Below are 25,691 nucleotides of genomic sequence, written 5' to 3' on the forward strand. Positions count from 1 at the left end.
CGGGCAGGGCCTGGCGGGACTCGGGGCGCGGTGCGGCGCCATGCGGGGGGCCCGGGCCGCCCCCTTCCGGCCGCGGCCGAAGCTGGTGCTGCTGCCTCTGCTGTTGCTGTTGGGCCACCGGACTCGGTCCCAGGGTGAGTTGTGGAGCGAGCCCGTGGCGGGCGCTCGGCCGCCGCGCTCGCCGCGAGGCTCCACCTGCCCGCAGGTTTGCGGCATGACCGCCCCCGGTGCAGACGCCACCCTGCACCTCCCCGGGCGGGGACCGGGCGGAGAGAGCAGTTGGCGCAAGGGGTGGCGGTGGGGGGGGGGTCGGCCGCGAGGTGGGAGCCCGAGGCCCCGGGGTGGTAACAGGATGTGGCTGGCAGAGGGAGAGGAGGAGTTATGCCCGAAGCCTGGGGAGGGGTGTCCAGCGCCCCCTTCCTGCTGCTTATCCCCGGAAGGGACCCCCGGATCGCCCTCCACAATTGGCAGAAGTCGGGGGAAGTTCAGGTTCTGGGATGTGCAGGATGGGGGAATTGAGCCCCTTCCCCGGGACACCCTCCCTACCCCACCCCACCCCCGCCTCCCTCTCCAGACAGCCCTGGGCCACTGCAGTGCTATGGAGTTGGACCCTTGGGCGACCTGAACTGCTCGTGGGAAGCTCTTGAGGACCTGGGAGCCCCCTCCACGCTGCACCTCCAGAGCCAGAAGTAGTGAGTACAACCGGCTGACTTGGGGAAACTGAGGCTTTAGAGGGGTGGCCACTCAGGTCCCAGCATAACTCAGGTTGAGAGGACCCCAATACTTCTGCTCCGCAGCCCTAGCCCTCTCCAGCCCTTCGATTCCAGGTTTCAGCATTTCCTTGTTGTGTGAGCCTAGACCAGTCACCTTCCTTCCCTGAGCCTCTCTTTCCTCCACTGTCAAAAGGTGATAATGAAGAAACTGCCTCCCAGCGTTAGTTGTGAGGATTCAGTGAATTAGGCATTGGCAAAGAGAAATTGCTTAATAATTAGAGCTGTTTTTTATTGCTGTGTGACCTTAGGCAGGTAGCCTAACTTCTCTGAGGGTATAAAAAGATACTTTGGTCTGGTGCCAGGGATGCAGCAATGAAAGAGGTAGACAGAAAGCCTGGCCCTCGTGGAGCCCACAGTCAAGGGGGAGACCTGGGTTCCTTCGTGATGAATCACACCTGCAAACTCAAATTCATTTCAAATTTGGCTAAGTGAGGGAGGAGTAAAGGGGCACTGAAAGGTGGGAACCACGGTGGGGTGGGTGGGTATTTTTTTTTTAAGATTTATTTATTTATTTATTTGAGAGAGAAATAGCGAGCGAGCACACAGAGGGAGAGAGAGAAGCAGGCTCCTGCTGAGCAGGGAGCCTGACGTGGGGCTCAATCCCAGGACCCCAGGATCATGATCCGAGCCGAAGGCAGACGCTTAACTGACTGAGCCACCCAGGCGTCACTTGTTTTTTTTTTTTAATGATGGTAAAATACTCATAAAATTTACTATCTTTTTTTTCTCAACCATTTTTAAGTGCACAGTTCAGTGACATTAAATACATTCACATTGTTGTGCAATCATCACTGCCATTCCTTTCCAGAGGGGCCTAGTTTTAAATGGTGTAAGACAGAGGAGTCAGAGAAGGTCCCCCCTTTTTTTTAATGAGATAAATTCACATCACATAAAGCTAACCCATTTTTAAAATATATTTTATTTACTGATTTGACAGAGAGAGACACAGCGAGAGAGGGAACACAAGCAGGGGGAGTGGGAGAAGGAGAAGCAGGCTTCCTGCCCAGCAGGGAGCCCGATGTGGGGCTCAATCCCAGGACCCTGGGATCATGACCTGAGCCGAAGACAGACGCTCAACGACTGAGCCACCTAGGCGCCCCAAAGCTAACCCATTTTTAAATGAACAATTCATGGGGTGCCTGGGTGGCTTCCACTCAGTGGAACCACTGAAGTTCCACTCAGGTCATGATCCTAGCATCCTGGGATCGAGCTCCATGTCAGGCTCCTTGCTCAGCAGGGAGTCTGCTTCTCCCTCTCCCCCTACTCCTCCCCCTGTTCGTGCTCTCTTCCTCTCTCTCTGTCAGATAAATAAATAAAATCTTAAAAAAAAACAATTCAGTGTACATTCACAGTGTTGTGCAACCACCTCCTCTGTCTAGTTCCAGAACATTCTCATCACCCCAAAAGGAAGTTCCATCCCCATGAGCAGTCACTCCCCATTGTCCTCCCCCCAACCCCCCACTAGCCCCTGGCAACCACCATCCTGCTTTCTGTCTGTATGGATTTGCCTGTTCTGAACATTTCATATAAATGGAATCATAAGAAATATGGCCTTTTGTGTGGCTTCTTTCACTTAGCATGTTTTTGAGGTCCATCCACGTGGTAGCAGGAATCGGAACACCCTTCCTTTTTATGGCTGAGTGATATTCCACTGTATGGATCCACCACACTTGGTGTATCCATTCATCTGTTGGTGGACATATGGTTTGCTTTCACCTTTTGGCGATTGTGACTTGCACTGTTATGAACATACATGGACAAGTTCTTGAGTTCCTGTTTTCAATGCTTTGGGGTCTATGCCTAGGAGTGGAATTGCTGGGTCCTATAGCAATTCTGTGTTTAACTTTTTGAGGAACTGCCAAACTTTTCTGCAGCAGCTGCGACATTTTCCGTTCCCACCAGCAGTGTACTAGGGCTGCAATTTCTCCACATCTTCACTAACACCTGCATTTTTGTTGTTGCTGTTGTTTCATGAAGGCCTTGTTCTGAACCTCTGAAATCTAATCCTTCAGGATATCCTCAACGCCGGCTCGCTGTCACCCACATCTGGTCTGTCAGCAAGCTTTGCCGGCTTCACTTTCTTTTTTTTTTTTTTTTTTAAGATTTTATTTACTTATTTGACAGAGAGAGACACAGCGAGAGAGGGAACACGAGCAAGGGAGTGGGAGAGGGAGAATCAGGCTTCCCGCTGAGCAGGGAGCCCGATGTGGGGCTCAATCCCAGGACCCTGGGATCATGACGTGAGCCGAAGGCAGACGCTTAACGACTGAGCCACCCAGGCGCCCCGCCGGCTTCACTTTCTACATTATCCGGAATCTGACACTCTCTACTTCCTGGGCACCCACCCTGGTCCAACCCCCATCCATCATGGCTAACCTGGGCCGTGCAGTTAGTAACCTCCTCCCTCCGGGCCCCTGGCTTGCACCTTCAAGTCCACAGTCTGTTCTCCGCCACAGCCGCCAGGGGGCGCCTGTGACCATCTGCGTCAGGCACATCTCTGCTTTGCTCCCCGCCCTCCAGGGGTCCCACCTCACTCAGAGTAAAAGCCCAAGTCTTTCCTGTGGTCCGCCAGGCCCTGCACACTCTGCCTGTCACCTCCCTGCCCTCACCTCCACCCACTGTCCCCCTCAGTCGTTCCACTCCTGTCCTGCAGGCCTCCTCCTTGCTGTTCCTCAAACACACCAGTGAGTGTACCTCAGGGCCTTTGCACCTGCCGCGGCTGCCTCTTCCTAAAATGCTTTCCCCCAGGTACTGCACGGCTCCATCCTCCTGTCCTTCAGGCCTTTGTTCAGAAGTCTCCTCATCTGAGAGATCTCTCCTGACCACCCTGCCTGAAATAGCACTGTCAATCCTCACCACATCATCACACTGCATCCTCTTCACCCTGAAGACTATTCTTTATCATCAGTCACGTACTTAGGTGTTTTGCTGACTGGGTAGTTGCATAAGTGTAAATGTGCGGACATATAAGTAGGTGCCAATAAATACAATAAGCAATGCTCACATAACATGTATTGGGCACCCAGCACTGTTCTAAACACAATCCGTTTATTAGCTCATTGATTCCCCTCACTCTCCAGCTCTTCAGCAGGTATTTCTATCACCCTCGTTTTGTAGCTGAGGACACAGGCACAGAGGAGTCAAGTCACTTGTTCAAGGTCACACAGCTCTGAAGCAGCAGAGCTGGGATTTGAACCCAGGCAGAGGAGTTATCATTATGGCTCTGGACCCAACCCCATATACACCACACCCCCCATCCCCACCTCTCTTCTCCACAGCCATTCCAACAGAACGTGGACTGTAGCAGTGCCCACCGGACAGAGCTGGGTGACCATCCTCCGGGAACAGCTTACCATGTCTGATGAACTGCTTGTCTGGGGTACCAAGGCAGGCCAGCCTCTCTGGCCCCCAGTCTTCGTGAACCTGGAAACCCGAAGTAACAGGCGGGATGGGGGGGTGTGCTTTGTGTGGAGTGGGTGGTCCCGGAGGCCCTGGCTTAATGCATCTGGCCTCCCCTTCCTCAGTGAAGCCAGATGCCCCCCGGCTGTACCCTGACGTGGACTTTTCAGAGGATGAGCCCCTAGAGGCCACTGTCCATTGGGCCCCGCCTGTGTGGCCACCCCATAAGGTCTTGGTCTGCCAGTTCTACTATCAAAGATGCCAGGGGACAGCCTGGACGCTGGTGAGTGTCAGGGGCCCCCTATTCCCCACCCTATTCCAGGCAGGGCCCAGGGCATCATCCCCAAATCAGAGACCCAGCCCAGAGCCCGTTCCTTACTTGTCCTTATAGTCTGTCCACATTTCCCACAAAAGGCCTGTACGTGCATCTTGTTCAGCTAAAAAATCACCCCCCCCACCAAATAATCTAAAATTCCATGCAGTCCCAATCCCAAATTCCACTTAGAATTTTTGAGAAACTCAGTAAACTTCCTCTAACATTTTTGTGAATGAATGGAAGGCCTCCAGTAGCTTACATTAACCTTAAAATAAGAATAATAGAAGACATTTAGAGAGCATCTACTGTGTGCCAGACACTATTCTAGGCTCCTTATTGAACCCTTACAAGAACTCTTTGAAGTAGGTACATTTTATACCCACCCATTTTACAGATGAGGAGCAAGGCTTGGTTTAAATAAACACCCCAAAATAATGAATAAAGGCAGCTGACGTTTCTGAGCACCTGCTGTGCATCCGGTCCCAGGCTAATTGCATGGATTATCTTGATGAGTCCCTCCCAACCTCCCTTTATAGTAGATGCTTTTATTTATTTATTTGTTAATTTTTGTTTATTTTTGCCAACCACCAAACGTCAGCTGCCTTTATTCATTATTTTGGGGTGTTTATTTAAACCAAGCCTTGCTCCTCATCTGTAAAATGGGTGGGTATAAAATGTACTCTACGCCGCACGTGGGTCTCAAACTCAGGACTCCAAGATCAAGAGTCGCATACTCCATTGACTGAGCCAGCCAGGCGCCCCTGTAGTAGATGCTTCTAAGATATCTATTTCATAGTTGGGGAAGCCAGCCTCAGAGAAGTTCAGCACCTTACCAAGCTCACACAGCAAGAAAAATGGAGGAGAACTCTAGAGCAAGGAGACCCCAGAAGGAGTTGGGGTACCAGCCCATGTACTTTGTACAACCCAGAAGTTACTAGTATCATTTCCTCTCCTAGCTCATTGGCCAGAACACAGTCACATGGTCTCACCTAATTGTAAGGGAGGCTGGGAAATGGAGTCCTTACTCTTGGCAGCCACATTCCCAGCTGATACTCAGGGCTTCTATTTCCAAAGGAAGAAGGGGAGAGTGGATACTGGGGATAACCAATTGTCTCAGCCACCTCATGCAAAACATCACAAGGTAGAAGAGAGTTGTCATTGTGATTATTCATGCAATTCAGAGAAAGGCTGAGAGATGCAGACTTTGGAATCTGACTGCCCGGGTATGAATCTCATCTCCAGCACGCCTCTGCTTTGTGACCTTGGGCAAGTCACTTCCCCTCTCTGGGCCTCAGTTTTCCTCAACTGTAAAATGGGGTTAATAATAGAATTTACTACTTACTGCTATATGCGACCCATAGGGTGGCCAGTTCATCTCCTCTTTTTGCCGGGGATTATCCTAATTTCAAAGCCAAAAGCCCTGTGTCCTGAGAACCCCCATGGTCTGGGACAAAGCAGGATAGTTGGATCCTGCTGACATATCAGGTCAAGTACTCTCAACTCAGTCCTCAGCTTCATTGCTCTTTTCCTTTATCCCCCAGCTGGAACCAGAAGTGAAGTCCATGCCCCTGGCCCCTGTTGAGATCCAGGACCTGGAGCTGGCCACTGGCTATGAGGTGCGTGGCCGCTGCCGAATGGAGAAAGAAGAGGATCTGTGGAGCGAGTGGAGCCCCATTTTGTCCTTCCAGACACTGCCCTCTGGTGAGGGTCTCCAGGCTTGCCCCTACAACCTCCTCTCTCCTCCTAGCAGTCTGTACCACTAGGCCACTCTCATTTGTACCCGCTTTCCTCATCCTTGACAGCTCCAAAAGATATATGGATATCTGGGAACCTCTGTGGGACACCAGGCAGACAGGAACCCCTGCTTCTATGGAAGGTGAGCTACGGAGAGCAGTTCCGTTCTTTCTGCACATGTCAAGAAGCCCCACATAACACCAGTGTAAACGAGACAGCAGTTCCGATGCCACCTTCTTGGGGTTGCTCCAAGGTTCCAAGGAGGGGCTGCTCAGAGAGGCCCTAGCATAGTGCTGGGCACAAAGCAAGCCTCCGGAGATCTGAGCTGAGACGTGAAGGTGTGTACAGGTGTTCCAAGAAGGGGGGGAACAGCAGGTGCAGAGGTTTGAAAGCAAGACTAGGCTCAGCTCCGTAAAATACATCACAGTGTGCCAGGGCTTGGATGCTAGTATCAAAATGGCATTAGGAGATCATAGACAATGATGCAGCCGTCCTCACTGATCCAAATCTGTTGGACATCTGCTATGTTCCAGGCATTGCTAGGCCCTGGCTCACAGTAAATATGGCAAGGAACAGAACAACAGGGCCCATACCATCTTAGGCCACACAATCTAATATTAATTTTAACCACACATAACACAGAGCTCTTACTGTGTGCCAGGTTCTAGCCTACACACTCGTTTATATTAAGTGAATTTACAGATGAGAAAAGTGAGACACAGAGAGGTTGCTTCAGACCACACAACTGGTAAGTGGCAGAGCTGAGATTCACTGGCTTTCAAACAGCAGTTCACAGCCTCAGTGTCTCTATATCATAACACATACTTTGTAACACCCTTTACTATACTGAAATGAAACACAAAAAGATAACTCATTTTTCTCATGTTTTAAAGAATATATAATAAAGTGTTCTAATTGTAATATTCTGTAGAAGATAAAGGGAAAATAAGGTAACTGCATATGGCAATTATGCTGTTCACCAATATGAGATGAGCACTAAATCTGTATGTACCTAATAATATAGCTTTAAAATACATATAGCAAAAATTGACAGAACTACAAAGAGAAATATATGAACCCACAATCATTGTGGGAGATTTTAATACCCCCCATCAGTGATTTCATAATAGTTGGAAAACAAGTCAAGATCTGGAATATTTGAACATGTGATTAACAAACAACCTAATGGACTCACATAGGAAATGTCAGAACATGCCTTTCTTCCATATACAATTGGGACATTTACCAAAGTCGACCACATGCCAGGCCATAGAACCAGTTTCCAGGGACTTCAAAGTGGTGAGGTGATGCAGGGCACATTAAAGAATTCTCTAATTAGAACACAGATTGTGCTGGGAATTGATCATAAAAAGTGTCCAGAAAGTCCCCATGTATTTGAATATTTAAAAATTCAGTGAGTACTGGGGCGCCTGGATGGCTCAGTTGCTAAGCATCTGCCTTCGGCTCAGGTCATGACCCCAGGGTCCTGGGATCGAGCCCCGCATCGGGCTCCCTGCTCTGCCGGAAGCCTGCTTCTCCCTCTCCCACTCCCCCTGCTCATGTTCCCTCTCTCGCTGTGTCTCTCTCTGTCAAATAAATAAATAAAATCTTAAAAAAAAAAAAATTCAGTGAGTATTAAAACCGCCCCCCCCCCCCACGATTTTGTCTTAGTACATCAAAAGGAGTTTGGTTCTAGGATCAGTTAACATTATTAGACAGGATATTCATCTACAAAAGTTTTTGCTCTATACAACAGTGGGAATTTTGAAATCCCAAAGAATTGCACAGGACACAGACTAGGATGAGGCGAGTAAGGCAGGCTCATACAAGTGCAGGGTCAGATCCTGTCTGTACTGAAAATCTTGAAATTTTGTTTGTCATGGGTTGTTTGGCCTTAATTTTGATAGAATAAAATATAATTTTTCTTGATTATTGGGTTTTTGGTATCCTCCCCTTTAATTTTTGCACCCAAGGGGAGTGCCTTACTCACTTCCCCCTAGTTTGGGTCCTGGAACTGCATTCTAATGTCACCTCTGCCACTGAGCCCCCCTGAGACTTAGTCTCTTCATCTGTAAAGTGTAGCCAACAGAAATATTTCACTGACTGGTTTGTCAGGTGGACCTCACTGAGATACACAGCATGTGCCTGATAAATGGGAGATACTAACCCCTTCTTCCTCTCGTCCCTCAGGAGCGGGGGCACTGCGTGCAGATGAGCTATAAAGTCTGGTTCCAGGCTGAAGACCAGGAGCTGATCCAGAAGACGGCTCCCTGCTGCAGCTGCTCCATCCCCACCCAGGCCGAGTGGGTCGGGGTGTCTGCCATCAATGCCACGAGCTGGGAGCCTCCCACCAACCTGTCTTTGGCCTGCTTGGGTAAGAGGCTGTGAATTTCCTCGGAGCAGCGCCCTGGAGAGGGAGGCGGGGACTTCCCGAGTGGACAGCTGAGACTTCTCCAACCCCCATTCAGGTCCCGATGTCGCCCCCCACGGCGTGGTGGTCAGCCACATTGCCGGCAGCACAGAGCTGCTGGTGACTTGGCAGCGGGGGTCTGGGGAGTTGCAGGAGCACGTGGTGGACTGGGCTCAAGACGGGGAGCCCCTGGAGGACCTCAACTGGATCCGGCTTCCCCCTGAGAGCCTCAGCGCTCTGTTGCCAGGTGAGGCCCTGGGACCCCTGGGTCCCTGTCCCAGCTACTGCAGAGCAGACTGACGAGTGGACCTGCAGGAGAGAATGTTGTGGTTAAAGTGTCATTAATTCCTGCAAGCAGCGTTCATTGACAACACTCACTACGTACCAGGCCATGTTCTAGACACTGGTGTATGCAGTGATAGCAGCTGATGTCTACTGGCATTTACCAGCAGCATTAAATTACTCAAGCTTCCTTATGAAATAAGTTTCTGTTATTATCATGCTCGAGGTAGAGGTGAAGAAAAAGGCCCAGGGAGGTGAAGCAACTTGCCCGAGGCCACACAGCAAATAGATTGTAGAACCAGGATTTGAACCACATACTCGGGCCCCTCAAGCCAGGCCCTGAACCATCACACCATTCTCTCTCTCAGCAACATCCCCATCCTCATGGAGCTGACTTTCTTGTGGAGTGAGCAGCCCAATGAAACAAACAATAACAACTAACCATGTGCATCTGTACTGTAATTGGGGAAAAAAAATAAAACAGGGCAAAGGGGACGAGGCAGAATTGATATTTTAGAAAGAAAGGTTTTTAGAAAAGGCCTTTCTGGAAAAGCAGTGTTTGAACCGAGACCTGAAGGAGGTGAGAGAGGGAGCTATGAGGAAGTCTGAGGGAAAAGCAAGAGGGAACAGACAGTGCAAAGGCCCAGAGGCAGGAATGTGCCTGATGTGTTAGAAGAACAGCGAGCGTGGCTGGAGTGGAATGAGGGGGAGAGTGGGAGGAGGTGAGGGCAGGGAGGTGACAAGCAAATTGTGCAAGACCTGGTGGGCCACAGGAAGGACTTGGGCTTTTGCTCTGTATGAGATAGGAACCATGGAGCGTTCTGAGCAGAAGAGGGATATGCCCTGACTCAGTAGCTAACAGTTGCTCTCTGGTTGCTCTTGGGGGGAGTAGACTGGGGAAGGGGTCAGGGCTGTACCAGGTGGGAACTGAGGAAGGGAGAGAAGCAGGCAAGTTCTGATTGGAGGTCCTGGGGCAGAATTTTGGGGATCCATTTGGATATGTTGTGTTGGAGACGTTCATCCAAATGGAGCTGTCCATGGGGCTGTTGGCTACTGAGGTCTGGGGGCTTGCAATGAGTTCTGGGCTGGGGTGTGGCATTGGGGAGCCCATCCTTGGTGTAAAGAACTTGGGGGAGCACGGGAATGTATTGAGTGAAACATTTAGGAAGGAGAGAGTTCTTCCTAAGGAAGGAGGAGCCCCGATTCTGGAAAATTCCCATTTGGGGAAGGCCGGGCAGCATCAGTAGGTTTTGCGAAGGGACTTCAGGAGCTTCACCCACCATGATGGGGAGTATCAGGATCCCACCCAGAGCCTCGTGTTTGAGCATCTCCCAGTCTGGCACCTGCCTTTCCTGGCCTGAAGGCTTTCTCTGGTCCCTGAAGCATTTTGCCTATCTGAGCAGCAGTCTGGAAGTGCTGGTGATTTAAGTTGCCTCAGATGCGGCCGGTCACCAATTACTAATAAGTGTTGGTGTATAACTATCCCAGCTTCCTCCCTCCTTGGATGGGCTCCCAGAGGTCGCCAGTGGGATTGCCTGCACTGGGAACTTGTTCTCATTTACTAGCTGCCTTTCTTTCCCTATTTCACTTCGTAGCTGCCCTGTTGGCATTCTGTGGGGTCACCACCCAGAAAAATTACTGTTACCCAAGTATTTATCTCAGCATGTCCTTCAAGAGACCCAAATGAAGACGCCTACCGAGTAGGAAATGAGTAGGGGAGGGCGAGCCAACTCTGACTGTCTTTGCTCCTCCACCAACCAGGGAATTTTGAAGGAGGGGTCCCCTACCGAATCACAGTGACAGCAGTCTCTCCTTGGGGCTTGGCCCCTGCCCCCCCAGTCTGGAGGTTCAGAGAGGAACTGGGTAAGTGGTGGAGCTGGAGAATGGGGGATCCCCCTGGAACCCTGGCTGGCCTTGACCCATTGGCTTTCTCCCCAGCACCCCTAGCTGGGCCAGTGCTTTGGCGACTCCAGGATGCCCCCCCAGGGACCCCCGCCATAGCGTGGGGAGAGGTCCCAAGGCACCAACTCCGGGGCCATCTCACCCACTACACCGTGTGTGTACAGAGCGGGACCAGGCCTTCTGCCTGCATGAATGGTGAGCTTCACTGCCTCCTGCCCCCACAAGACCCACCCATCAGTCTACCCCACCCTTGTCCCCAGATGGGCCCCTTTGCCTCCCTCTCAGGCCCTGGGAAAATCTTTGATGGCATCTGTTCCCTAGTGGACAATAACCCTCGTGGCTATCAATATAATGGACTGTCGTTTGACCATTAAAAACGAAGACTCTGATCTATATTTATTGACATTGAAAGATGCCTGTCATGTTTATTAAGTGAAAAGGATAAAAAGCTGACAAAACTCCACAAGGTGGTTCCATTTGTGTAAAATAAACCTGGCACTGAGCAAAGCAGAGGCACAAATATGAAAAGAGATTGCCCACAATGTCAACAGCATTATGTACGATTTTTATTTCTTTTTCCTACCTTTGGGTATAGGCTACATTTTTACTCAGAAGACAAATTCCTTTTTATTTTTTTTAAATTTTTAAAGATTATTTATTTATTTATTTATTTGTGAGAGAGAGAGTGAGAGAGGGAACACAAGCAGGGGGAGTGGCAGGCAGAGGGAGAAGCAGACTCCCCGCTAAGCAGGGAGCCCGATGTGGGACTCAATCCCAGGACCCCAGGATCATCACCTGAGCTGAAGGCAGACGCTTAACCGACTGAGCCACCCAGGTGTCCCAACACAGATTCCTTAAAAATACCTTTATTACCCTTTTTTTCCTAATTACAAAAGTTATCTGTGCTTATTACCATAGCTGACACATTAAAGGAATATGTCATCAAGAACATCAGCATTCTCAGGGCACCTGGGTGGCTCAGTTGGTTGGGCGTCCAACTCTTGATTTTGGCTCAGATCATGATATCAGGGTCATGGGATTGAGCCCCATGTTGGGCTCCCCCCTTGGCAGGGAGCCTGCTTGGGATTCTCCCTCCCTCCCCCGCTGCTCTCTGTCTCTCAAATAAATAAATAAATCTTTTTTTTTAAGAATATGCGCATTCTCATAATTTTGCTGACACTGGTAATGCAGCTTCCAGACTTTTCCATGCATCTATTAACACAGAGATAGGAGTTGTGTTCTTTGAAGATTTTTAACTTTGTGTTACAGAAAATTCAAGCACATACAAAAGTAGGGAGACTAGTATAACAAACCCTGGTGTGCCCACCAGGTGTCAACAGTTACCTACTTTCTGCCAATCTGCTTTCATTTTATCCCCTGCACTTTTTTTCTAAAGTCTTTTTTTTTTTTTTTTTAAGATTTATTTATTTATTTATTTGACAGAGACAGAGAGAGCAGGAACACAAGCAGGGGGAGTGGGAGAGGGAGAAGCAGGCTTCCCGCGGAGCAGGGAGCCCGATGCGGGACTCGATCCCAGGACCCTGGGATCATGACCTGAGCTGAAGGCAGACGCTTAACGACTGAGTCACCCATGTGCCCTTTTTCTAGAGTCTTTTGTGTCATTTTACCCCTAACTACATCAGTGCTTCAGCATTTGTCTCTAACTGATAAAGCCTATTTTTTTTTTTTTTAAAGATTTTATTTTTATTTGTTTGAGAGAGAGACACAGCGAGAGAGGGAACACAAGCAGGGGGAGTGGGAGAGGGAGAAGCAGGCCCCCCGCGGAGCAGGGAGCCCGATGTGGGGCTCGATCCCAGGACCCTGGGATCATGACCTGAGCCGAAGGCAGACGCTTAACGACTGAGCCACCCAGGCGCCCCAAGCCTATTTTTTAACATAATTACTTTGCCATGATTCCATGTTACAAAAGTATATATCGATCATTAGATTAAAATTTTTATGGCTTTATTTTTATTTTTTTAAAAGATTTTATTTATTTGAGAGAGAGAGAGAGCATGTGCATGAATGGGGGGAGGGGCAGAGGGAGAGAAGCAGACTCCCCTCTGATTGCAGAGCCTGCTTTGCAGAGCCCAGGACCCTGAGATCATGACCTGAGCCAAAGTCTGATGCTTAACCTTAACTGAGCCACCCAGGCGCCCCATTTTTATTTTTTTTTAGATTAAAATGTTTACACATATCTATATTATTAAATATATATACATTTATTATTATTATTATTTTAGAAAGGAAGAGAGGAGGGGGAGGGGCATAGGGAGAGGGAGAGACAATCTTAAGCAGGTTCCACGCCCAGTGCGGAGACTGATGCAGGGCTCAATCTCACCACCCTGAGATCATGACCTGAGCCAAAAATCAAAAGTTGGATCCTTAACCAACTCAGCCACCCAGGTGCCCCTGGATTATTATTATTTTAAAAAGAGGACCATGTTATAGACTATAGTTTGGCCTCTCAATCTCTTACGACTGTGATGTTTTGCAACTTTCTTTTTTTCACCTGCTGATTTAGCTTGGATGTCTTTCTATGGCAATAGAGCTCGATCAGTGTTCATGTCTCCCATCATCCTACAACAAACCAAAAAGCTACTTCCTCTTTTGGCTTAAAAGCAAAAAAGAGGGGCACCTGGGTGGCTCATTCATTAAGCGTCTGCCTTCGGCCCAGGTCATGATCCCGGGGTCCTGGGATCGAGTCCCGCGTCGGGCTCCCTGCTTGGCGGGAGGCCAGCTTTTCCCTCTCCCACTCCCCCTGCTTGTGTTCCTGCTCTCGCTGTGTCTTTCTCTGTCAAAAAAATAAATAAAATCTTTAATAAAAAGAAAAGCAAAAAAGAGCAGTTTAGTAAAAACAAGTAAACAAATACAGTTCTGGGAGGCGCACGTCTTTCCCGTCTAGGGAGAAGCTCCATTCACTGGATAAGTGTGCAGATGGGGGATACGATGCTCATTCTTTCTTTTATTTACTTGAATAAATATCCTTTTTGAGTGCTTTCTGTGTGCTAGCCACTGATCCAGGTGCTGGGAATATGGCCCTTGTGGAGCTAACTTTCTCATGGTCAGGGAAGGCCTCACTGAGGGGGTGAAGTTTGAGCAAAGACCTGAAGGCGGGAGCCATGTGGATATCTGGGGAGAGTGTTGCAGACAGAGGAAACACATGCACAGGCCCTGAGGTAGGACTTGACTGCCTCCCCAACCTCTTGGTGTGTCCTTCAGTGAGTGGCAGCACCCAGAACATCACCCTGCCTGACCTTCCCTGGGGTCCTTGTGAGCTGTGGGTGACCGCATCCACCATCGCAGGACAGGGGCCACCTGGTCCCAGCCTCCGGCTTCACCTACCAGGTAGGGGGGGTTGGGGTGGGACTGCCATAGGAGGGGACCTGCTCAATTTCAAGGAGATAGGGGTTTCAGTGAATGAGCAACCTTTTGACTTGGGGGTGGTTACTGATGACGCCTCAGGGGCATTCTGATCCTTCTAAATACTCTGGATTATCAGGCAGTGTGTCTCTCTGACCCTTTCGCCCCTCCCTGACCTTAACCTATCCCTGATGACTGTTTTATTCACAAGCCCCACTCCCACCCCAAGGTCTCCCCGCACTTAGCCCCTACCCACTCATAAGCATCCCCCCCTTTACCTGCCTCCTTCACCCAAGCCCTGCCCCATGCATGATCCTTTCCTGATCCCTCCCCCATCCCTGGTATCCAAATGTTCTTCTGCCCCTTGGCCTCAGATAACACCCTGAAGTGGAAAGTTCTGCCGGGTGTCTTTCTCCTGTGGGGCTTGCTCCTGACGGGCTGTGGTGTGAGCCTGGCCACCTCTGGAAGGTGAGGCTGTCGGACATGCGGGTCTCTTCCCCGTGTCGGGAGGGCAGCTGGACACTAGCTCAGCTTTGTGGGGCGGGGGGGGGGGGGGGGGGGGGGGGGGGGGGGGGGAGCGGTAAGAAGTGAGGGGATGCCTCAGGGCTCCGTGACGTCCTGGGCTCTGCACTCTGGGCCTGGGTATCAGGTCACCTAGGTTCTCTGCCCTCTTACCTGCTGGCCAGGTGCCTCCACCTTCGGCACAAGGTACTGCCCCGCTGGGTCTGGGAGAAGGTTCCAGATCCGGCCAACAGCAGTTGTGGCCGGCCACACATGGAGGTGAGCAAAAAGGCTGGCTTGTCTGGGCCCTCTGGGAGGTTGGCAAATGCGGGGACAGCGGGGAGTGGGTGGCGGCAGGTCAGGGAGAATGGGTGCGGGCAGAATCCCCGTCTCTTCTCTTCCCAGGAGGTGCCGCAGGCTCAGCCCCCCGGGGACTTCCCCATCCTGAAAGTGGAGGAGATGGAGCCACTACCGGTTCCGGAGCCCCCCCAGGCCCCCCCCCAGCTGGACTCTGGCTATGAGAAGCACTTCCTGCCCACCCCCGAGGAGCTGGGCCTTCTGGGCCCTCCCCCAGGTCCCAAGTTCTGGCCTGAACCCAGCCCAGGCCAGGAGAGGGGTACCCATTTGACAGATGAAGACACTGAGGCTCAGAGAGGCTGAGTCCCTTGCCTGAGGACACCCAGCCAGGAAGAAGAGGTTGAAGGACCCCCTACAAAGGAGGGCCTGGCCCTCCTGGGAATATACGGATGGAGGAGGGAGCAAAGGACCATGTATGAATGTGAGCGGCAGCTCCCTCCCCGGATCTGTCCTGCTGCTAACCGTAGCTGGGCGCCCCACTGCCCTCCGCCCCGCAGCCGGGTGCAGCCCGGGGTTCCCGCTGCCAGCGGACTGCAGACTGCGGGCAGGAGTGCTGTGGGCTGAGGCCCCGACGAGGCCCGGACGGGGTCAGGGCTCCTCCGCACTCCCTCCCCTCGCCCACGGGCTGGAGCACCAGTGTGCCCGCGATCCAGCTCTAACCGGAGGGGACGGTGGAGCAAGAAGGGGAAAGGAAGCTCAGTCCCCGAGGGGCTGCGGGACTCTGAGCCACCCAGAGAAAAACACATTAACACTCGTATAGCTCCTGTAGCTGGGGCACTTTGTCCAGCAGCCGCGTCTGTACTCACACCCACTCCATCTCCGCCACCAGCAGGAGGGAAGCCCTTGCTTTCCCACCGGCAGGTGCTGAGCCGGTCCCGTGCCAGCAACACACACTCAAACTGTCCGAATGCCTGAACGTTTTATTTTCAAGTATAAAGGCTTTGTCGTAGACGGGGACCAGGGTCACAGGCAGTGGGAAGCGCCCGGAAGCCTGGGAGGAGGTGACGTGCGGGCCAGCTGGCTCCCGGCCCCCCCCCCCCCCCCCGTGTGCCTGGGAGCCGCCGCTGGACGCCGAGAGGCCGAGGTAGCTGTGAGAGGCGCTGGGTGCGGGGCGGAGGGCGTGGGCTCACATGACCGCACAGCACTGGCACGTCTTTTGCTTCGGGCCACTTGCCTCTTCACCCTCAGCAGGGGCAGATGGCTCGGGCTGCCGGGCAGGGGCATAGGTGGGCACGGGCCGGGCACTGGGGTGGGCCCTGGGCCCTTGCGCCCGAAGAAGTGGCTGGCACTCGGCAGGCTGCTCTGGGGCGGGGGTCTCTGCCAGGAGGGGGGTGGCGTCCCCCAAGGGGCCCTGGCCCTGAGCAGGGGTTTGGGGTCTTACAGATCTCTCCTCCAGGGAGCCTTCCTGCTTCTCCTGGGGCTGGGGTTCTTCTTCTGGCCTTGACTCTTCCTTGGCCCCCAAGGGAGCCCCTGCCTCACTCACCTCCTCTGCCTGACATTCCTGTCCTCCCCCGGACTCTCTCTGCTCTTCTGGACTCAGATCTTCCTCGACTGCTTCGGTCTTCTCTGCCTCCAGTGGTTCCTCACCTCCTCCTTTCTCGGCCTCCAATGGCTCCTCACCTCCTGTTCTCTCTGCCTTCAGTGACTCCTCACCTCCTCTTTTCTTGGCCTCCAATGGCTCTTCACCTCCTCTTTTCTCTGCCTTCACTGGTGCCTCAATTCCTCCCTTCTCTGCCTTCAGTGACTCCTCTCCTCCTCCTTTCTCAGCCCCCAATGGCGCCTCACCTCCTCCTTTCTCAGCCTCCAATGGCGCCTCACCTCCTTCCTCGGCCTCCAGTGGCTCCTCACCTCCTGTTCTCTCTACCTTTGGTGATTCCTTGCCTTCCTTTCTTTCCATCACTAATGGTTCTTCAGTTGCCTCTAGCTTTTCTTCATCTCCTTTCTGCTCTACTCCCAATGGTTCCTCATCTTCCTTCTCTGCCTCTAGCTCTTCCTCACCTCCTTTCTGCTCTACTTGCAATGGCTCCTCGCCTTGTTCCCTCTCTGCCCTCAGAGGTCCCTCAACTGCTTCCCTCTCTGTCCCCAGCTTTTCCTCACCCCCTGTCTGCTCTGGCTTGCTTCCTTCCCTCTCCACCATCAGAGACATGTCTGCTCCTTCCTGCTCTGTCCCTGCCTTTTCCTCACTCCCCTTTCCTCCGCCCACTGGTTCCTCTGCTTGGCTTCTCCCTGCCTCCCAGGCTTCCTCCCCTGCCCCCCTCTCTGCCCCCAGTGGACTCTCAGGTCCTCCCCCCTTTCCCCACACCCTTGGCCCTTCCAGTCCCTCCACCACCAGCTCCTCCCACTCCTCACTGAGGGTCACCCTCTCCACCCAAATGAAAGACCCCTCCTCTCCTCCAGAGCCCCCTGGCCCATCAGCATCAGGGCTGCCCCTGGGAACGCCACCTTCTCCAGGAGCTGCTCCCTCCAGTCTCACCTGAAGCCTCGATGAGCCGGTCTGCGCAGCCTTCTGGCCCCTGCCCGCCTCCCCTGTGGCCTCTGAGTCGCTGCTGTCCGGTCCTCCCACCCCCTCCCAGACCACCTCCACGATGCCCCTGTCCGCTGTCACCCAGGAGGGGAGCTCTGGGCAGCTGGCTTTCTGCCTGTCCCCAACTGCCTCCAACACCATCTCCTCTACCTTAGCCTCCAGCTCTGGGCCCGTGGCCCCCATGGCACAGTCCTCTGTGGCCCTCAGCCCCTCCCATACCACCTTCACCACACCCCCTTTGGCCTCATCCACGCCCCCCTTGGATGCTGCCTGCCCCTGACAAGGCTCCTGCTCTGGAAGGGGGCTGGGTCCAGGGCAGGGGCCATTGGCTTCTGAGGAGGCCCCTGCTGCCCCAGGGAACAACCTCAGGGCTGGTGGAGCCCTGACAGCCTCATCTCTGGGCTCAGAGGGGGACTCTGGGGACGTGTCCACTGGTCCAGCTGGTAGGGAGGCTCTCTTGTTCAGATCAGCGTGGTCTTGGGGAGTGAGAGGAGGAAAGGAGAGGAGACAGGGGGCGACAGGGTGAGATTCTGGCCCCCCAGATTCAGGCCCCTCTTCTTGGGACCCCCAGGCCTGAGCACAAACACCCACCTGTGGGACCTGCCTCCACGGTAGGCTGCGAGAGAGGTCGGTGACCCTGCAGGGATGGCAGAGACAAGGTCAGGCCAGCCGGTGTCTCCACCTCCAGCCTCCCTGCATGCGGGTACCCTCCCCTGCTCAAACACCCTCAATGTCCCCCCCATCTCACTCAGGACCAAACCCTCAGCCTTCCTCACCTGTCTTACCACCCCCTGCTCTAATGCCTCACACACAGTAGGTGCTTAATACTGTGTCCATGAGCCATAGCTCTGTATTAGGGACCTACTCTGTCAGCTACTGAGGTTGCTGTGGGACAAGGGACACTTACTTAAGCCTTTTGCTATGGGGACTTACATTCCGGGGGGGTGAGGTATAAACATAAACACAAATAAACAGGTAATGCCAGGGAGTGAGCAAGATTATGGCAGAAAAAAAAAAAAAGCAGGAGGAGGGGCTCTGGAGGAAGTGACACTGAACAGAGAGAGACCCGAAGGGTAGGAAGAGCCAGCCTTGAGTCAAGAGGTAGGTAAGGGCATTCCAGGCCAAGGGGAAAGCAAGTGCAAAAGCCCTGGGGCTGCAATGAGCTACACAAGTTCAAGAACTAGAAAAGAGGGTCAGCATAGCTGGAGTGGGGGGGGGCAGTGCGAGAGTATGAAAATGGGCTCAGGGAGGGGAGCGGAGGGATGGCCAAGCTCCAGGGATCTCCTCCTCACAGTTCTCTGATCTTATCCTCTTTCCAGCCTCCAGGCCTTTACATGGGCTGCTTCCTCTGCCTGAAATTCCCTTTCCACTCTTGCCTGGCTCCCACTCAGATTCAATATAGAGGGCACTGCCTCCAAGAAGCCTTCCCTGAACCCCCAACTTCACTCAGGTGATTCCTCTGTGCTCCTCCCCTGCCCAGGTCTCCCCCCATCACAGACTCTTGGACGGTGAGCTCCCTGAGCTCCCGTGGGCCAGGAATCCTAACTTGCACCTCTCTGGCAAGAACTCCTGGCCTATGCTAAAAACCCAACAAGTGCTTCCCACATCCATGAACAGGTCTCCTTTTCCCTCTGTGCCCTGAAATGGGCACCTAGGAGCTAAGGTAAGACATCAGGGAGAGCGGGCGACTGTGGAAAAGCTGCACCTCACTGTGGCCAGGCACAAATGGTGCCAGATCTTTGGACTTCAGGGACAACCCAGAGAGCCAGATTTTAATGTGAAGTTGTCGAAAGCCTGTGTGTTGCGTAGCATGCAGAATATATCTTAATAAAAGTGCTACTAAAACAAAAGCCCATGTGGATGCCCCAGATCACAAGAGCATCTCATGGTGACCCATTCCTCACTCTGAGGCCAAATTCCATGAGCCCCCCCCCCCACATTTTCCCACCGTATTCCTCATTCTGGCCAGATTAGCAATCATATAGGAAAACTTTTCCTCCTGCCCGTGCCTGGTGCGAAGCTATGATCTTGTTGACCCGCCCCCTCATCTCATCCAGCTGTGTGCTGTTGCTATTCTCATTTTAGACCTAGGGAAACAGGCTGGAGCAAGGCAAGCGACTTGTCCAAGACCACAAAGCAAAGAAATAGCAGAGGACTCACTGGTTAAACTGCACTTGGAGAAATCCTGCTTCTGTCCCTGCTGGCCGCCTCCCCCCCCCCCCAGTTTGCTCCCCTGGCCCCTCACCTGTCTGCGCCAGGTGGGCCTGCCTGAGGACTTGTGCTGGGCACCTGTGGATGCACCTTGCAACAGCTGCAGCTGGGATTGGAGTCTGAGGAAGAGAGGAGGCTGCTGGGAGCCAGGCCCCCAGGCTCAATGCTCCCCCCGCCACCACCAATCCCCAATTTGCCACTTCCCTGGAGTGGACCTGGGGACCTGGCCTAGCCAGGCTGGCAGGGGCCCGACTCACGTGAACAAGCTGTCTTCCAAGTTCTGGATTCGGGCCTGAGCCTGGCCCTCAGGTGACTGGGGGTCTTTCGAGGCAGACTCCTCCTGCCGCTCCGTCCCCTCAGCCGACCCGTCCATTAGCCAACGCTCCCGGAGAGACTTCCTCTGGGCATGGGAAGGCAGCTCGGGCTGTGCACACTGACTCCCCCCACCCCATGTAGGGTCCCCTCCTAATCTCCTAGGCTGGGAAGATTTCTTATTGCCCAAAACCACCCGAATGGGACAGACCTTTCTCCTTCAGGGTGGGATATGATACATGGCCTCACTGTGCACCCCAATATTGCCGGGTGGGACAGACACCCCATTACCAGCCCATAGCTCTTCCAGCCTAGAACAAAACACCCATCATCTTCCAGAATGGGACAGGCGCCGGCAGAGGTGAAAGCAACGTCTCTTTTGGCCCCTCCCTACCCCGAAGCTGGACAAACACCTTCACTGTCCCCATACTCTTCCCCCAAAGGTGGTACAAATGTCCCCATCACCACCACTACCTCCCCCCACTCTCCCAAGCAGAGGAAAAATGCCCCCCAAGCTGGAACCCATGCCCCCAATTGCTCCCCCAAATTGGACACAGGCTCCTATGATTCCCCCCAAACCGACTCTCATAGACACCCCCACTTCATTGCCCAGGCTGGGGAGGCGCCCCTGCCCGCCCCCAACCTTGAGCCGCTCCACGCGGAGTTTCTCCTCCTCCAGCTCCCGGCGCGCGGCGCGGATCGCCTCCTGCAGCCGCCGCTTCTCCTGCGCACAGAGGACCGGGAGCTGCCCACGGGCCGGGCGGGGCCGCCGCCTCCCTTTCCGCCTTCCCTCCTCCGCGGGGCTCGCGGGGGCTCCCGGGACTCCCGGGGCTGCGAGCCGGGCGGGGCGGCGGAGCGCACGTCGGGGCCCCGGGCGGGGAGGGGGCTGCGGAGGCGCTGACTCAGCAGCGGGTGGGGGCGGGGCGGCGGGGGCGGGGCCGGCCGCGCCCGGGATGCTGCGGAGGCCTCGCCCGCGCCGAATGGGGGTCTGTGGCAGGGGGTGGGGGGCGGGGCCTTGGAATGGGGATCCCCAAGGGGGAGACGGAGCTGTGGGGGTCCGAGATATAGGGTTACAGAGAGGGGGGTTCAGAGAAATGGGGGTCCAGTTATGGATATCAGAGGGAGGGGGTGCCGTCGTGAGCGTCCAGAGAGACTGGGGCGTAGAGATGGGGTCCGGAGAGATGGAGGTGCAGAAATCGAGGGCTGAGAGATAGGAGTTAGTGAGATGGGGGTTCAGAGGGATGGGGTACAGATATAGGGGTCAGAAGGATGGAGGTTCAGAGAGACCGGGGTGTAGAGATGGGGTCCAGAAAGATGGGGGTGCAGAAGCGGGAGATCAGAGACTAGGGATTAATGAGATGGGGTTCACAGGGATGGGATCCAGAGAGATGAGGATCCAGAGATGGGGGTCTGAGAAATGGGGTTCAGACATGGGGTGTTTGGGAGACAGGGGTTCAAGAATGGAGCATCGGAGTGTGGAGTACACAGCCTCACCATTCTGAGGGTGGTGGTGACCGCATAGAGGAACTGGGGAGCAGAGGGGCCTGAGGATTTAGGTGGGGCGCCCCAGGCAGGGCTGGAGCTGAGGTTGCCTTCCCCCTCCTCCCCCCACCACACACTTCACAGCGTTAGGCCTGCTTCCCGGATTGAGAGAGAGGTGAGGAAGAGACCTGGTGCAAGACTAGGAGTGCCCAGCACGCCGGGCGGAGCGCCCTGGGAGGGCTTCACTTACAGCGATGACCTCTAGCCGCTGCCGGTAGAGGGAGCTCTCGGCCATGGGCCTGTGGGGAGAAGGCAGACACTGCGGAGGGGGTCTCCCAGGGCCCCGCCCCGCATCAGGCCACCTCCTGAATGCTCCTCTCTGAGCCAAGATCCCTGAGCTGCTTGGAAACCAACCGAAGCCCAGCATTTTCCTCTACCTCCCCTTTGCAACTGAAAGGAGTTGGGGGAGAGCCCAGGGGTCCTATGGGGGGGCGGGGAGAGCAGAGACCATGACAAGTTGAGCTAAAGCCCTTCCTAGGCCTTACATCACCTCTCTGAGCCTCAGTTTCCTCATCTGTAAAATGGGCTGGAATAACTTGATCCTCACCTTGCAGAGAGGTTCCCTTGCAAGGAAACACCCATGCAGGAAAAAATAGGACATAGTGTTCCAAAAACAGTAGTGTCATTTATTATTAATAACTTTAGTAATTCCTATGATTAATAATGTTTATGGTTAATTATAAGAACCATTCCCAGGCTGTCCTACAGGCACTCTCAAATCCTGCCAGGCCCCTAACATGCTGTGTGTCTCTTTCCAATTCCACACCCTCTCCAGAGCTCGGCTCCTACCCAGGATACACCTTCAGCCCTGGGGGATGAGGGAGTCTGGGGAGCAAAGTGTCCATCCCACAGTGGACACATGCCATTGCCATGGTAACTGGAGCTACCTGCCAACTCTCCTCCCTGGGAGCAAAGGTTACCAGGTCACGTAGCCTAGCGTTGGACTCTTGAGCTGGGAGGAGGCAGAGGGGTCTTGCTGTTTAAGGTTTAACCTGAGATCCCCCCATCATTGACCTCCTTGCAGCACCCCAGGATCCCCACTTCCCAGCCTACAGAGCCACCCTTTCTGTGGGTTGGGACATTGTCACATGAACCTATCATCACAGATGTGCATTGATCACTCACTATGTGCACATGCTTCACAGGCCAATATCTAGAAGGATCTGTCTATTTGCCTGTTGTCCCTGACATTTAGCCCAGGGAGGAGGGCACAGGGCAAGCCCTCAAACATTTATTAATTTGAGTACTGACTCTATTGCGTGAGCATTAGCCTCATTGCTCAAACTCTGCTGGGGCCTCCCAGATCTTCCCTGGCGACACCATAAAGACATAATAATGCAATGCTTATTACCTATAGTGCTCAAAGTGCTCTAGAGGGTTTCCGCTAGGCTCCCCCAGTCACCTCCGCCTCTCCCTCCCTGCCCTGATCTTGAGACACTGTAGTCCACTCTTTGCTGAGTTGATATTCTGAGAATAAAATCAGCCAACCATTATTAGCCAGTGCATACCATATGCCAGGTGCTGTTAAATGCTTTGTCTCCAGTAATTCATTTAATCCTCCCAATGATCCTGGGAGGCAATCGTACTACTGTCCCTATTTTATGGATGGGGAAACTGAGGCTCCAAGAAGTAGTGGAAAGACTTGTCTAAGATCATTGAGTTAGGAGATCAGAACTCAGGGCTCTTAGGCCCAAAACACTGGGAACACTGCAGGGAAGAGGGGAGTCTAGGCACCCTCTTATGGCAGCCACGAGGCCAGAGATCAGCCTGGGAGTTCCGATTTCAGTTGAACTAGGGGGTTGAAGTCATGCTTTGCAGGGTATCCCAAAGGGAGCCCAGACCCCCTGCTAATAAGTTTGCCCTTGGGGGAGGGCTAAAGTCCCCACCCTCTGCTGTCCCATTCCCAAGATGTAATCTCCCTGCCTCTTCCTTGCTGGAGGGGGTGGGGGTGGAGATCGGGTTCCCATTGCTAGGCAACCAGGTTTGTAGTTGGTGAATAATGCAACGGGGGACCCAAAAGAGTGAGCAACCAAATTGGGGTCCGGGGGGGGGGGGAAACTCTTTTCCAGAACTCTTTACAAACCTCTGAAGTCCCTCCCCCCTCTTACTTTAAAATGCCCTCAAAACTTGAATATTAAAATTCTCTGCACACCCCGTTTGATAGTGTTTATCTCCAACTCTACAAGAACAGTGTTCGTGGCCGTGGCCTTTTGTCACCAGGAACACTTGGTGACCATTTCACTAAGCGGGTGATGGTTCCGATTTTGCCATCATCTTTCCCAGTTTGGGAGCTGTTAACTTTTTCTGTTGTATCTCAAGCATTTTTTCCCACCCTGGACACTGAGGGATGTTTCTAGAGGCAAAACATGGGAGTGAGGGACCCTGGCATTTCCCGCCCCCTCCCCAGTCATAGCCCCACCCCCAGGCTGGACTTTGAGCTTGAAGACTGCCTGCAGAAAATCCCTAAAAAAAGGAGGTGGGGGTCCACATCTCCCACCTGACTCTCTGGGGGAGGGGGACATAAAAGCCCGTGGGGTTGGCTGCTGAGCTCTCTCCATTCCCCCTAGTGCCCTTAGGAGAGGCCAAGCTGGGGCTCTCACCCCCCCGGGAAAGGCCAGCGACCTCCGAGCCCCTCCCAGGCCCTGCCCACCAACCCCCCTGATCCCGGACACTTACATGGGTGTGGCCGGAGACCACATCTGGCTCTGCAGGGCCATCTCTGCCCAGAAGCCCACCTTCAGGTCTCCAAGATCAGGACCCACCACCCTTTTGCCTGAAGGTGCCCTGGAGGCTGTGACTCGGCTGGTGGGAAGGGGGAGCTGCAGGAGGGCACTGGGAAAGCTGGTCCAGCTGGTTTGGGCCAGGAGGCAGGAGGCGCAAGCACGAGGCTCGAGGGGGGCTGGGGGCTGGCGGGCAGTTCTGGGGAGGTACTATCAGCTGTCCTGATAAATTATTTACCAGCCACTGGCCTCCTTGCCGCACTTGGCTGCCTCACAGCGAACACACTCACATGCATGGTGCAGTGTGTGGGCGGGAACGGGGCGTCACTGACCCCTCCAGAGAATGGCATCTGTCCTTGGCACCCCAGATGCCTCTCAAGTCCAGCTAGCTGCCCACCAAGGGTCACCAACGTGGCACATCACACGCGTGAGATACTCTTATAAACTACTGCCCTCCCTTCTTGGACCCTGGCTCTTGGGTGGGGAGGGAGGCACTGATCCAACTAAGGGATTCTGGAGACCAGAGGCTGAGCACCATGGGAACCAGGAGGCCTGGCCCCTGGGTAACTGTGGATGACTTGCCCCAGGTTTCTAGGCCGTGGTTTGCCCTTTGTGAAATGGAGAATTAGATCAAGTGGCCTCCAGGACCCCGACCCCCCTTAGATGCTATAACAGTTAGGGGTGGGGCAGTGGTGAGGAAGGTCCAGAGAACTTCTTACCCAAATCTTGAGGGTCCCTGTTCTATCGTCCCCATCCTCTTCTTAAAGGGCCAGCATCCTGTTTGTCAGGTGACAGCATGCCTCATTTACCCTTTGCCGTTTGGGGAAATCATCTCTTACTTTCCAGGCTAGTCTCCCACAGCCCCCAGTCCTTCCCCCATCACAGTCCTGGTCCCGCTGTGCAATTTGACGTGAACCTCAGTGAGGGGGACCTTGCCCCCGCTAGGACCCTCCCCATGTGACCAAGGGAATGTGCCTACCTAACTCTTCCCTCCCTCTTTTACATCTTACCCGGGGTACTCAGACCCCAGAATTCCCTGCCCAAATGGTCCTGTGCTTCCTGAATGCAGACCACACGGCCAGGGTGCACCTCACCCCACCACCTCCAGCCTGACAAGTGGTCAAGGGCAGCTACTGGCGGAGGGGTGAGGATCAAGCTTGGACATGTGGCACGGGGTCCCCAGGGGCAGGCACAAGGCTCCTTGCTATGCAGGAGAGAGTTGAAGGTGGGAAAGGGGGCCAGGCTGAGAGCTGAGGTCTCCCTGAGCCCCACATTCTAGTACAAGACTCCTAAGGATTCAAAATGTTTTCATTTGAACCCGGCCTTCTAAGTCATTCTGAAAGTA

General features: G+C 53.7%; 2 protein-coding genes across 2 annotated transcripts; one reads left to right on the top strand and one right to left on the bottom strand.

Annotated features, from left to right (window-relative positions):
* On the top strand, positions 1-16,077 carry IL27RA (interleukin 27 receptor subunit alpha). Its single transcript, XM_032396086.1, has 14 exons — positions 1-134; positions 575-692; positions 4,052-4,209; positions 4,298-4,455; positions 6,030-6,189; positions 6,291-6,364; positions 8,413-8,596; positions 8,691-8,879; positions 10,676-10,777; positions 10,853-11,011; positions 14,039-14,164; positions 14,554-14,647; positions 14,866-14,959; positions 15,086-16,077. The coding sequence occupies exons 1-14, from the start codon at positions 41-43 to the stop codon at positions 15,338-15,340; spliced, it is 1,965 nt and encodes a 654-aa protein (XP_032251977.1). The 5' UTR covers positions 1-40; the 3' UTR covers positions 15,341-16,077.
* PALM3 (paralemmin 3) lies at positions 16,075-24,509 on the bottom strand. The gene is made up of 7 exons (XM_032396085.1): positions 24,303-24,509; positions 21,817-21,865; positions 20,728-20,808; positions 20,030-20,172; positions 19,807-19,891; positions 18,153-18,198; positions 16,075-18,037 (listed from the first exon to the last, which is right to left on the bottom strand). The coding sequence occupies exons 1-7, from the start codon at positions 24,341-24,343 to the stop codon at positions 16,164-16,166; spliced, it is 2,319 nt and encodes a 772-aa protein (XP_032251976.1). The 5' UTR covers positions 24,344-24,509; the 3' UTR covers positions 16,075-16,163.
* Between the last annotated feature and the right edge of the window lie 1,182 nt (positions 24,510-25,691).

The sequence above is a fragment of the Phoca vitulina genome, unplaced genomic scaffold (assembly GCF_004348235.1).
Source record: "Phoca vitulina isolate PV1807 unplaced genomic scaffold, GSC_HSeal_1.0 scaffold89, whole genome shotgun sequence".
Taxonomy (NCBI): Eukaryota; Metazoa; Chordata; class Mammalia; order Carnivora; family Phocidae; genus Phoca; species Phoca vitulina.

What these genes read in the sequence shown, in the direction of transcription:
- IL27RA (XM_032396086.1), top strand. Translation starts at nt 41, where the DNA reads ATGCGGGGGGCCCGGGCCGCCCCCTTCCGGCCGCGGCCGAAGCTGGTG. An exon ending in CACCTCCAGAGCCAGAAGTA is followed by an intron (nt 693 to 4,051) that starts GTGAGTACAACC and finishes TCTTCTCCACAG; the next exon opens with CCATTCCAACAGAACGTGGA. An exon ending in GTGGCCGGCCACACATGGAG is followed by an intron (nt 14,960 to 15,085) that starts GTGAGCAAAAAG and finishes TTCTCTTCCCAG; the next exon opens with GAGGTGCCGCAGGCTCAGCC.
- PALM3 (XM_032396085.1), bottom strand. Translation starts at nt 24,343, where the DNA reads ATGGCCCTGCAGAGCCAGATGTGGTCTCCGGCCACACCCAT. An exon ending in TGGTCTCCGGCCACACCCAT is followed by an intron (nt 21,866 to 24,302) that starts GTAAGTGTCCGG and finishes TTCTCCCCACAG; the next exon opens with GCCCATGGCCGAGAGCTCCC. An exon ending in TCCGCGTGGAGCGGCTCAAG is followed by an intron (nt 20,173 to 20,727) that starts GTTGGGGGCGGG and finishes TCCCATGCCCAG; the next exon opens with AGGAAGTCTCTCCGGGAGCG.